At 45.9% G+C, this 13431-nt stretch overlaps 2 protein-coding genes and 1 pseudogene across 2 annotated transcripts in view; 2 read left to right on the top strand and 1 right to left on the bottom strand.

Annotated features, from left to right (window-relative positions):
• LOC115559199 (kinesin-like protein KIF26B) overlaps positions 1-13431 on the bottom strand; it is a 52449-nt gene that overhangs the window by 15544 nt on the left and 23474 nt on the right. The gene's annotated exons all lie outside the window — the stretch shown is intronic.
• Positions 153-2714, top strand: LOC115559185 (zinc finger BED domain-containing protein 1). Its single transcript, XM_030377950.1, has 2 exons — positions 153-1537; positions 1740-2714. Exons 1-2 carry the CDS (start codon positions 852-854, stop codon positions 2395-2397), a joined length of 1344 nt encoding a protein of 447 aa, XP_030233810.1. The 5' UTR covers positions 153-851; the 3' UTR covers positions 2398-2714.
• Positions 3190-5422, top strand: LOC115558386 (zinc-binding protein A33-like; annotated as a pseudogene).

The following is a 13431-nucleotide window of genomic DNA, read 5'->3' as shown; positions in this document are numbered from 1 at the left end:
TCTCTCTCTCTCTCTCTCTCTCTCTCTCTCTCTCTCTCTCTCTCTCTCTCTCTCTCTCTCTCTCTCTCTCTCTCTATCTCTCTCTCTCTCTCTCTCTCTCTCTATATATATATATATATATAATATTCGGGTAATAATCAAATAGTAGAACAAAGAAACAAATCAACAGGTATATTGCAACAAAATAATACGAGTCCACCTTGTGGTCAATGTATGGAATGACACATAGTCCACAGAGCAAGAAAACACTGCCTGCAGGTACATATATATATATTAGGGCTGTCAAAATTAACGCGTTAACGCAGGGTGATTAATTTGTGGAATTAACGCATTAATTTATTTAACGCATTAACGCATGCGCAAAATGACCCGCCCAATATTTCCCGCTCCAGCACTTGCCGCCGCTATTTGCCGCCGCTATTTGCCGCTCTAGAGTTTTGACTGAGACACAAGATGGATACTGAACCGAAAGAAGTTGTTGGCCCTTTGGATGGAAAGTTTGAATTAAAAAAAAAAAAGATGGAACACTTAACAAACATGCAGTGATTTGCACACTCTGCAAGAAGGAGTTTTCGTTTCACCGAAGCACTTCCAGCCTAAAGTAGCCTACCATATCAACGCTAAGCATGCGTTTGTCGGCTCTTCAAGTTCTGGGGCAAGACCAGGGGGCTTAGTTCAGACAACGCTCACCGAAGGCCGTGCATTAAGTAAGTCTATTTCTGAGAACTTGACCCAAAAAATTGCCAAATGGATTGCTGCCGATTAATATTGTCGAGGACAAGGGCCTCGCGGAAGTGTTACAAGTTGCTTCACGCGACGCATTCTACAAGCCACCGTGAAGAGGCACAGTAATGACTAAAATCCACGACCTCTACAAAACGGAAAAGAAAAAGAAAGAAGAGGATTTGGCTGTAGCTGACTATGTCGCCCTGACAGGAGACCACTGGACCTCTGTGAGTAACAACAATTACCTGGGTGTAACTGCACATCATATCACTAAAAAATGGGAACTGAAGTCGTTTGCGCTAACTACAATGAAAACAGAAGAGCGTCACTTTGCAGAAGCATGTGCAGAGCAGTTCCTAACAGTAGCGCGCAAGTGGGAAATAGAAGTAAAAGTCACAACTACAGGGACCGACTGCGCACGCAATATGATCGCTGCGGCTAGACTTTTGACATTTGAGCACATGCCTTGCATAGCTCACATCCTACAGAGAAGCATCACGGTGAGCCTCTCTGACAGCGGATTTGTGCATGCATTGTCCAAGTCTCGCAAAATTGTGGGCCACTTCAAAAACAGTCCGGCAAACACCGCGGAGCTTCAAGCACAACAAGCTGCCCTTGGACAGAAGCAGGAGCCGCTGGTCCAGGACGTTCCAACACGTTGGAATTCGACGGTGGATATGGTCAAGCGTCTGAACCGCAATCAAGCAGCAATAAAAGCAACCCTGGACCAACAGCAGCACAAACTCATTATGCTGACACCACCAGAATGGGACAAGGTGCAAAGACTTGAGACTCTTCTAGAGCCCTGTCGGTAAGTAATCCACATATTAATTATTAATAGGCCTATAGTTTGAAATAAAATGTAATTAATTAAATTGAAATTATATGTTACCTTTTTGTAAACTACCAACTTCTGTTGTAATCACTTAATGATGTGTGTGTGTGTGTGTGTGTGTGTGTGTGTGTGTGTGTGTGTGTGTGTGTGTGTGTGTGTGTTTTTCATTCAACTGCAGGTATGTAACTGAGATCCTGGGTGGGGAGGCCTATGTATCCTGCTCTGTTGTACTGCCTGCCCTCTGCCACTTGCGTCGTGTAATGGAGGTCTCTGATGAGGACCCTGCAAATGTGGTGCGATTTAAGACGGCATTCAAAGAAGACCTAGCCTCCCGCCAAGAAAAGACCAACAACACATGGCTCAAGCTTGCAACGGCCCTGGATCCACGCTTTAAAGACTTGAAGACCCTGCCCAAGAGTGAAAGAGAAGAGGTGTGGACCACACTGGGAGGCATGCTGCATGAACAATCACCAAGAAGGTCTCCACAGACTTCTGAAGATGGGCCACCCAAGAAGAAAATGAGCCTGCTCCTACAAATGTGCTCAGATTCAGATTCTGATGAGGAGGTGCAGCCTGGCAGAGACATACACAGGTACAGGGCAGAGTCCTGCATTAGTATGGAGGACTGTCCATTGCAGTGGTGGTCTGCTCATTCAGGAGCCCATGACAAGCTGGCCCTGCTGGCTCGCAAATATCTAGCGACTCCTGCATCCACAGTTCCATGTGAAAGACTCTTCTCAGTGGCAGGCCACATCGTGCAAAAGAAACGGTCAGCCTTACTTTCAGAAAATGTCAGCCAGTTAGTTTGCCTCAGCAACTGGCTAAAAGAAGAATAGCCAAGAGACACATTTTATTGTACGAAGGTGTGGTAGTTTGTTAATTTAAAAAAGGGAAAATGTTCAACCAATGTTTAACCATTCTAAACTTAGCAATGGCTAAGATGCCCATAACGTTTGGGATGACTGTTATCTTTAAGTTTGATTAAAAAAATAAAAATAAAAATGTTATATGCTCATAGGCATTGCAAAGAGACTGGCACAAAACAAAAATTGAAATATGGTGTGGTATGTTTAAGTTCGATTTTATTTTTCATTATTAATAACACCATCATCTGGATTCTTTCATGAATAAAAGAACATGCTAAATGCCTATATATCCACCTTCTGTCATTTATCTTTCCGTTCCTACAACAATATACAGAGAAATTCAGAAATTCCGGGCATATTTATGAATGGCAATTAATCGTGATTAATCCACAGCTACCCTGTGATTAATCAGATTAAAATTTTTAATCTATTGACAGCCCTAGTTTAATATCAATCAATGTAGTCTGGGCTATAAAGAAAACGTGAAGAGATAACCAAATTAAAAACGGTAAAGGACTGCTGTTGAATCAAGGGTGGATGTCTTTATGGTGGTGCTACTGATTGGGATCCATTTGAAGTATTTAGTATTCCTGAAGTCAACATTATTTCTTATTTTCCGTTCTAACTCTGAAATGACTCCTAGTGTCTCAGAGCGTCCTCCTAACTTGAGTGTCGCGGGCACAACAAGTCGTTCAGAACTCTTTGAGGTCCACATGGGGGACACTGTTCAGATCTGATAATGATTAACCTGTAACTAGACACTGTCGTTCAGACGTACGTGGAGTTGGTCTCCTTCAGGATGGGAAGCCCTAGATTGAAGAGGAATGACTTGAGGTGAGTGTTCAAAGGACCAGAGGGATCTTTTGCAGTAAGGAGAACTGTTTCAGTCTCTTGACCTCCACTCCGTCGGAGGACGATGATCCACACATGAACCAAAGTGAGTAAAGACATGTCATTGGAATTATTGATAGCCTCATATTCCGGGCAAGCTAATGTGAATTCAGGTCAGATAAAGTTAGAGAAGATGACCTTGCATACACAATACTACTAACTTTAGTATTCTGGGATATATTAACACAGAACTCATATTACACGATAACTTTATTATGCTGGGATATACTGACAAAGTACGCATGTTACAAGATAACTTTAGTATTCTTGGATATATTAACACAAAAACTAACATTCAGCTCAGTAGTTTACCAATTCGATTTTAATATTAAGTTGCTGATGGTAGATAGTATTCACGAGAGACACACCAATCTTTATTGTTTGATGAGTTATTGTTGTCGGGTCATGCTGATGAATGTTTCTCTTTTCTAGACCTCCTGAATCCGTAGGGTACAGACCACCTCTGGAGTTTATTAACAAAGACTTCGGAACTAAAGAACGCCTCCGGAGAGACTTCCTGTCTAGACCTCTGCTAAAATGGCAGAAGAAAACCCTCCTACTCTCAAACATTTCCTGACTTGCATCGTCTGCACTGAGATCCTCAAGGTGTCTCAAGGTGTCTCTGGGCTGTCACCACAGCTTCTGTTCCAGCTGTCTCCAGGACTTCTGGGCCCAAGCTGAGAACAAGAACTGTCCCGTCTGTAAGAGGAAATCCTCAAAGGATATAGTCGTTAATTTTTACATCAAGGAACTCGCTGACTCCTACGCTGGAAGACAGAGGTCTGACCCCTCTGATGAGGCCCAGGTGGTCTGCACTGAACCCTCCCAGAGGTCTGCTCCCTCTGATGAGGCCCAGGTGGTCTGCACTGAACCCTCCCAGAGGTCTGACCCCTCTGAAGAGGCCCAGGTGGTCTGCACTGAGCACTTAAAGGATATCAAGTGGTTCTGTAAGGACGAGCAGAGAGCTGTGTGTCATGTGTGTGAGTTCCCTCACCACCAGGGTCACACGCTGGTTCCTCTAGAAGAACAAGTCCAGGAGCTGAAGCAGCAGCTGAGACCTGACCTCACGGCTCTACAGGCCAGGAGGAGGAGACACCAGGAGCTGGAGGAGACGTATGAGGCCATGGTTCCTCGCCTCAAGGGACAGCGGGTGAAGACCGAGAGGCGGATCAGAGAAGAGTTTGAACAGCTTCACCGGTTCCTGAGAGAGGAAGAGGAGGCCAGAGTGGCGGCCCTGAGAGAGGAAGAGGAGCAGAAGAGGAAGAGGATCCTCCTGGAGAGGAAGACCCTTCAGGAGCAGATCCGGTCTCTCTCAGAGGGTCTCTCGGCTGTAGAAGCAGACCTGCAGAAGGACGGCCTGTCGTTCCTGAGCGCTTCCACGCGCTCCCGGACCAGCGCCAGAGCCCTGCTCTCCGGTTCTGATCCCCAGCTGCTTCCTGGAGCGCTGCTGGACGAGGCCAAACACCTGGGAAACCTGGCCCACAGAGTCTGGGAGGAGATGGGGCAGAGGACCACCTTCAGCCCCGTTACTCTGGACCCAAACACTGTATCACGCTCACTCTCTCTGTCTGATGATCTGACCAGCGTGAGACGTAGCGATGTAACCCAGAAGGTTCCTAACAACCCAGAGAGGTTCACTAGGTACGCTGAGGTGCTGGGCTCTGAGGGCTTCAGCTCAGGGGAACACTGCTGGGAGGTGGAGGTGGGAGACCATCCTCACTGGTTAATAGGTGTTGCTAAAGAGTCAGTGGACAGGAAAGGAGAGTGTACTGTTTCACCAGCTAATGGAATCTGGTGTCTAGTCCACCGCAGTGGAAAGTACACTCAGGGTACTAGTAAAACCCTGACATTGAAGAGGACTCCAGAGAGGATCAGAGTCCAGCTGGACTATGATGGAGGGGAGGTGTCCTTCTACGACCCTGAAGACATGACTCTCATCTACACCCATCAACACACTTTCACTGACAACATCTTCCCTTGGTTTGGTGTTGGAGCAGCAGGTGAAGCCCGGACCAAAGCTGTTAGAGTGTGTGGTGTCTCCTCACGCACTCAGCCATGTAAACCTTGTCAGTTCTGTTTGCCTGCTAGAATCGCTGGTATATAGAAACACAGTATCTCTCTCTCTCTCTCTCTCTCTCTCTCTCTCTCTCTCTCTCTCTCTCTCTCTCTCTCTCTCTCTCTCTCTCTCTCTCTCTCTCTCTCTCTCTCTCTCATAATCGGGTAATAATCAAATAGTAGAACAAAGAAACAAATCAAGAGGTATATTACAACAAAATAATATGAGTCCACCTTGTGGTCAATGTATGGAATGACACATAGTCCACAGAGCAAGAAAACCCTGCCTGCAGTTACACATATATGTATGCATATATATATATATATATATATATATATATATATATATATATACAGTGGTGTAGTCTACGTGATACGCAGGTATACGCCGTATAACCACTAGGAACGCACCAGGATTTGCGTATACCCACTTAAAAATGTGCACGGATACGTATCAATCGTCTTGTGACAGATCTTTCACTTCTGTGTTTATTTTTCGGAAATATCGGTTGGGTATAACTGCAATAAAATACTTTAAGCAGGGGAAGTTATCTCCTACATTCACCATTCATAAAATTCCCGCTACGCGCTCGCGCTCTGCCCTGTCTCTGTTACGAAGCGCGAAGCTGCCCCTGCATCTCTGCACGTTAGTTGGCGGGCCAAGCCCCTCCTTCTCGCGTGTGTGTGCCTGTGTGTGCGTGCGTGGGCGTGCGTGTGTGTGTGTGTGTGGCCAGTCCTCCCGTATTAATGTGTAAACCACATAATAAGTAGTCAACAGAAGACAATGTTTTAATCCCACTTTATATCTCCTTGTTACTTTTAGATGAGAACCCCTGGCCAGCCTTTCAGACTGGGTGTCAGGCTAGGGAATTTAAAAACAGGCATCCTTGGTTAGAGTGGAGGGAAAAAAAGTTATAGGTAAATGTCAGCCAACATACAGTTGGTATACACAATTGAAATTCATAATGTTAATCACTATGCAAATGAGAGTATAGCTAATTCATGGTCATTTTTAAGGTGCAGTAATTTCACACTTTTACACAATTCAATTACTGTATGGTATGTTGGATAACAACAGTAAGAGCTCAAATTAGAGCAATTGAAAGAGTGAAACATTAGTCTCCTGTCATCTCCTTCTCATGCACTGGTTAGCCATGGATGTAAACAGTTCATTCAATTATTTTGAGTAGATTTTGTCCTTGTTTAGCATGTGCTATTGCTACTATAGATATACAAAGGAGAACTTGTAATTTTTGTGTTCTATTTGTTCATACTGTTATTAAAACTGGTTCTTTCCATGATTGTTGATAATCGTTATACTCTTAAATCAGCGGGTTGTAGACCCCTGCGTTGGTGAGTGTGGTGCGACACCACATAAGCGCCACACACGTACACGTACCGGTCGGACGGGTTTGTACGAGGCTGGGAGGGAATCATCACAGTATACCCACTACAATAAAATAGACTACACCACTGTATATATATATATATATATATATATATATATATGTGGATCAATATATCTAGTTGTATATATATGAGTATAGTATCATAGACGGTAGAGGATGGTCAGTGAAGGCCTCAGTGCAGCCTGTGGATCATTAACAGTGAGGGGTGTGGGTGTTTTCTTGTTAAATGGAATTGTACGTTTAATGTTGATAACAAGGGTCTGTAATAGAACCACATACGTAGAGAAATCAATGATACTGTTAACACAATATTGTTATGTTCACATCTACACAAGAATCACATGGGAAAATAATAATCATCTATCAAACGGTTGGTTGTGTAATTAGGGGTCCAAGCCAACAGGTTGGATCCGTATTGTTTTTGTAAGGATTATTATACTTCACGCCTTGAAAGTGGAACCACAGCCCAAACCGTAAATGGTGCACACGCGCCAATTACATGACTAGATCCAGGTCCGGCACCGCTACTCAGATAACCAAATTCAGACACGCCGGCCACTAGGTGGCGCTATACCAAGGAAAGATGCGTTTGGGGCTATAACTCCCACACCGAACCTCCCACAGTCAAAAACTTGTACCCACTTATTCACTGGAGTCTGCTGCATCTTTTGGCATAGGCCACGCCCATTTGCGTCTATGAATATTTTTCGCTAAATTGCGAAAACCGCTAAACTGATTTTTCCCTACTCCTCCCACATTTCTTGACCAATTGACACAAAACTTTGCACACGGCATCTTCAGACGTACACGAAAATGCATTACCTTTTTGATCCGACCTTCGACGACGAAACGGTAGCGTTTTGAATATTGGTTTATTAGCTAAATTAGACGTGGAAAATCCAAAATCCCAAAAAATCCAAAATTACACATCGGATCGACTCCAAGTTTTACACATGTTGGTGCTAACCTTAATGTCGTACGATAAAAAATTCGGAAAATTTCGCCATTAGGGGGCGCCATAAACGAGGAAATTGTATATCTTCTACAAAATTTAGCCGCGAAAACGCTACACTGACTTCTCGCTACTCCTACCACAGTCAAATCCTTTGTATCCACAGGTTCAGGGTAGCGTTTTGAACACATGCTTCGCGTTGTGCCGGCGAAACGCACATTTCTTGTCGCGTTGTGCCGGCGAAATGCACACTTCTTGTTCTATTACTTTTGGTTTTAGTCAATGCTGTTCATTCCTGTCGGTGTCTTAGTCTACCCTCACTGTTTGGGACGTATCGGTTTATACATATTCACGCAGGGTATAGAAAGGTGTTAGGGTTTGATTCCAGGGTTTAGGGTTTAGAATTAATTATTATGTTATTAATTATTATGAATAGTGATTATTCAGATCACTGTGATTCAATTCCCGTTAACCAACTAAAAGTTATTTCTTACAATAAACATGTGTCGGCCTGTTCTATGATTCATGTCGTTCATAACTCCTCCAGAAGCCGTCCTGACGCGTACAACAGGAAACCTTCTTCACACACTTCACAACCATCCGCAAAGTCACATAATAGTTATTACTTTAGCCTAATATATATTATGTATATATATAGACTCTAGGTACTAGAGTCTAGAGATGGTTAGTTTAGGTACTAGAGATGATAAGTTTAGGTTTTAGAGGTTATACATATTGAACCTATATTATATATATTAGAGCTGTCAGTTAAACGCGTTATTAACGGCGTTAACGCAAACCAAATTTAACGGCGTTAAATTTTTTATCGCGCGATTAACGCAATTACTTTATTAAAAAAAAAAAAAAAAATTTTTTTTTTTTTTTTTCTTTGGCTCAAAACAAAGAAGCAGTAGCCTGACTGCTATGTTCAAATGACATTTGTTCAAAGCAGTCGTTTAATTGCACTATAGGCTCTATTTTTGTATCGTCCTGTTTTGATCAGTGTATATGCCAATGTTGTTATCAATAAAAAATCATTTGCACAAGGCAAGCCGATGCACTTCACCATGTTGATAAGAGCATTAAAATGAGAAGAATTATGGGACAAAAAAATCAAGGGATATTTAGCATAGAAAAAGAATTTGCGATTAATCGCGATTAATTAGAGTTAACTATGACATTAATGCGATTAATCACGATTAAATATTTTAATCGCTTGACAGCTCTAATATATATATATATATATATATATATATATATACACATACATATATATATATATACACATATATATATATACATATACATATATATATATATACACATATATATACACACATGTATATATGTATATATAGCAAACATGAAGTTGAAACAAGACTCATGAACTATCCTCATCCTCATCGTCATCAGCTTATCCGGGGTCGGGTCGCGGGGGGAGCAGCTCAAGCAGGGGGCCCCCACTTCCCTTTCCCGGGCCACATTGACCAGCTCTGACGGGGGGATCCCGAGGCGTTCCCAGGCCAGTGTTGAGATATAATCTCTCCACCTAGTCATGGGTCTTCCCCGAGGTCTCCTCCCCACTGGACGTGCCTGAAACACCTCCCAAGGAAGGCGCCCAGTGGGCATCCTTACCAGATACCCGAACCACCTCAGCTGACTCCTTTCTAAGTAAAGGAGCAGCGGCTCTAATCCGAGTTCCTCACGGATGGCTGAGCTTCTCACCCTATCCCTAAGGGAGACGCCAGCCACCCTTCTGAGAAAACTCATCTCGGCCGCTTGTACCCGCGATCTCGTCCTTTCGGTCATCACCCAGCCCTCATGACCATAGGTGAGGATAGGAACGAAGATCGACCGGTAGATCGAGAGCTTTGCCTTGCGGCTCAGCTCTCTTTTCGTTACAACGGTGCGGTAAAGCGAACGCAATACCGCCCCCGCTGCTCCGATTCTCCGGCCAATCTCACGCTCCATAGTACCCTCACTCGCGAACAAGACCCCGAGGTACTTGAACTCCTTCATTTGGGCTAAGGACTCATTTCCTACCCGGAGTAAGCAATCCACCGGTTTCCTGCTAAGAGTCATGGCCTCAGATTTAGCGGTGCTGATCCTCATCCCAGCCGCATCAAACTCGGCCACCACCATCCAGTGAGTGCTGAAGGTCACAGGCCGATGATCCAATGAGGACCACATCATCTGCAAAAAGCAGTGACGAGATCCTCAGACCACCGAACTGCAACCCCTCCCCACCACGACTACGCCTCGATATCCTGTCCATGTATATCACAAACAGGATTGGTGACAAGGCGCAGCCCTGGCGGAGACCAGCACCTACTGAGAACGAAACTGACTGGCTGCCGAGAACGCGAACACAGCTCTCGCTTTGGGAGTACAAAGATTGGATGGCCCTGAGGATAGACCCCCTTACCCCATACTCCCGCAGCTCCTCCCACAGTTTCTCCCGGGGGACCCGGTCATACGCCTTCTCCAGATCCACAAAACACATGTAGACCGGATGGGCATACTCCCAGGCCCCCTCCAGGATCCTTGCGAGAGTGAAGAGCTGGTCCGTAGTTCCACGTCCGGGGCGAAAACCGCATTGTTCCTCTTCAATCTGAGGTTCGACGATCGGCCGAACCCTCCTTTCCAGCACCTTGGAGTAGACTTTACCAGGGAGGCTGAGAAGTGTGATACCCCGGTAATTGGCACACACTCTCTGGTCCCCCTTTGTGAACAGGGGAACCACCACCCCGGTTTGCCACTCCTTTGGCACTGTACCCGACTCCCACGCGATGTTGAATAGGCGTGTCAACCATGACAGCCCCTCAACACCCAGAGCCTTTAGCATTTCTGGCTGGATCTCATCAATCCCTGGGGCTTTGCCACTGCGGAGATGTTTGACTACCTCAGTGACCTCCACCAGGGAAATTGACGACGAAACACCATCAATCTCGAGCTCTGCCTCCAACATAGAGGGCGTGTTATTCGGATTCAGGAGTTCCTCAAAGTGTTCCTTCCAACGTCCGACGACCTCCTCAGTTGAGGTCAACAGAGTCCCATCCTTACTGTACACAGCTTGGATGGTTCCCCGTTTCCCCCTCCTGAGGTGCCGGATAGTCTTCCAGAAACACTTTGGTGCCGACCGAAAGTCCTTCTCCATGGCCTCTCCGAACTTCTCCCACACCCGCTGCTTAGCCTCCGACACGGCAGCCGCTGCAGCCCTTCGAGCCTGTCGGTACCCTGCAACCGAGTCAGGAGTCCTCCAGGATATCATATCCCGGAAGGCCTCCTTCTTCAATCGGACGGCTTCCCTGACCACCGGTGTCCACCACGGTGTCCGAGGGTTACCGCCCCTTGAGGAGCCTAAGACCCTGAGGCCACAGCTAGCCACCGCAGCTTCAGCAATGGAGGCTTTGAACACCGCCCACTCCGGCTCAATGCCCCCAACCTCCACAGGAATGCCAGAAAAGCTCTGCCGGAGGTGTGAGTTGAAGATACCTAGGACGGGGGCCTCCTCCAGACGTTCCCAGTTCACCCGCACTACTCGTTTGGGCTTACCAGGTCTATCCGGAAATTTCCCCCATTCCCTGATCGAACTCACAACCAGATGGTGGTCGGTTGACAGTTCCGCCCCTCTCTTTACCCGAGTGTCCAAAACATGCGGCCTCAGATCAGATGACACGATCACGAAATCGATCATCGATCTTCGGCCTAGGGTACTCTGGTACCAGGTACACTTATGAGCACCCTTATGTTCGAACATTGTGTTTGTTATGGATAATCCATGACTAGCACAGAAGTCCAATAACAAACGACCGCTCGGGTTTAGATCAGGGAGGCCGTTCCTCCCCACCACGCCTCTCCAGGTGTCTCCATCGTTACCCACGTGGGCGTTGAAGTCTCCCAGCAGAACTACGGAGTCCCCTACTGGAGCCCCATACAGGACTCCATTCAGGGTCTCCAAGAAGGCCCTGAATCCCCACACCCGCCCGGCGCCTCACGCCCTCGGCAACTCCGGAGAAGAATAGAGTCCAACCCTTATCCAGGAGTACGGTACCAGAGCTGAGACTGTGCGTGGAGGTAAGCCCCACCAGATCTAACTGATAGCGCTCCACCTCCCTCACAAGCTCCGGTTCCTTTCCCCACAGCGAGGTGACGTTCCACGTCCCCAGAGCCAGCTTCTGCCGCCCGGGTCTGGTCCGTCGAGACCCCTGACCTTCACTGCCACCCATGTGGCTGCGCACCCGACCCCAACGGGTCTTCCCACAGGTGGTGGGCCCATGGGATGAAGAGAGGGGGGGTGCCACGTAGTTTGTTCGGGCTGTGCCCGACCGGGCTCCGTGGCAAACCCGGCCACCAGGCAGGCGCTCGCCATCGAGCCCTCCGTCTGGGCCTGGCTCCAGACGGGGGCCCCGGGCTTCCTCCGGGCCGGGTCACATCTCCTCTTTTTTCGTTATTCATTGGAGTTTTTTGAACCATTCTTAGTCTGGCCCCTCACCTGAGACCACTCTGCCATGAGAGACCCTACCAGGAGCACAAGGCTCCAGACAACACAGCTCTCAGGTTCACAGGGACACGCAAACCTCTCCACCACGATAAGGTGACGGTTCCAGGAGAGGGACTCATGAACTACTGTAATATAATAAATCTTTACATTCATGTAATGAAAAGGGCTTATATATAATATAATCAAAGAGACGACTGATGGTTTAAGCTGTTCAATATTGTGCTAACTGACTCAAGAACTACTGTCAAGGTATTTCATAGGATAGGTACCTATTGTATACATGCGCCACCTCTGTGTCCAATCAATGCTAACTCAATGCTGGTCGCATTGAGTTAATAAACAAACTTAAGAGAGAGAATTTTGGTTCATGCCTATTGTTAATTAACAACTTAACAGAGCAAGTAACAGGGTGTAATATCCCTTTAGTTATAATTACACAAAATTGCCTTTTACAGTTTTAAAGTTTAGCTTTCCAGCTGCCTTGTGCCCCTTTCTATTTGATTTTGTTCTTTGATTTAGCTCCACCTCCTTCTGTAATCCCGCCCACATTTCTGAGAACCCCATGTTTCCTGTCCCCCCCTGCCCTGCCCTCTTCCCTTTTGTTCTGATTCTCTTGGGAAGTGGTGTGTGCATTTATTTCCCCCCATTTTGTGATCAAGTCTTTAACCATCTTATAGTTTACCATTATTTATATTAATTATTTTGACTATACATTGTTTAATGGAAGTGTCATGTAAATATCAATGCATAGATTGCAGTGTTTTGGAGAACGTTATATTTTATTACGACATGCTGGCATGCACCTGACCTTGGTGTAGTCATGCTAGTAGCCCTCCCCCTCTGTGTGCTTTGTGTAGGAGTTGGAGGATAGTTAAAGGGCACATTCTGAAAGGAAGCTGTTTTATATTTATCTTCAGGTATGTCTTATTTCTTTGATTTCAAACCTTTTTGTGATAAAGTTGTATGCACGTGGCCCTTTTGTTCTGATTCTCTTGGGAAGAGGAGTTGGAGGATTGGTTAAGGGCACTTCCTGAAAGGAAGCCGTTTTATGTTTATCTTCAGCGGCAAACATAAATGGACGTCGGATTTCCCGAGTCCGGACTGAGATCCTTGGTCACGTCTCTACTTAAGAGAAATACACAACGCAGATTCAGCCACTCACACAAACATGAAGAAGTTGAAACAAGACTCAT

The sequence above is a fragment of the Gadus morhua genome, chromosome 14, assembly GCF_902167405.1.
Source record: "Gadus morhua chromosome 14, gadMor3.0, whole genome shotgun sequence".
Classification (NCBI taxonomy): Eukaryota; Metazoa; Chordata; class Actinopteri; order Gadiformes; family Gadidae; genus Gadus; species Gadus morhua.
The sequence above is the reverse complement of the archived record's forward strand: the minus strand, read 5'-3'. Positions and strand labels throughout refer to the sequence as shown.

Bases quoted from the DNA above. Each gene is read 5' to 3' on its own strand.
- LOC115559185 (XM_030377950.1), top strand. From the start codon at position 852: ATGACTAAAATCCACGACCTCTACAAAACGGAAAAGAAAAAGAAAGAA. The intron at 1,538-1,739 runs GTAAGTAATCCA...ATTCAACTGCAG, and splicing joins ACTCTTCTAGAGCCCTGTCG to GTATGTAACTGAGATCCTGG.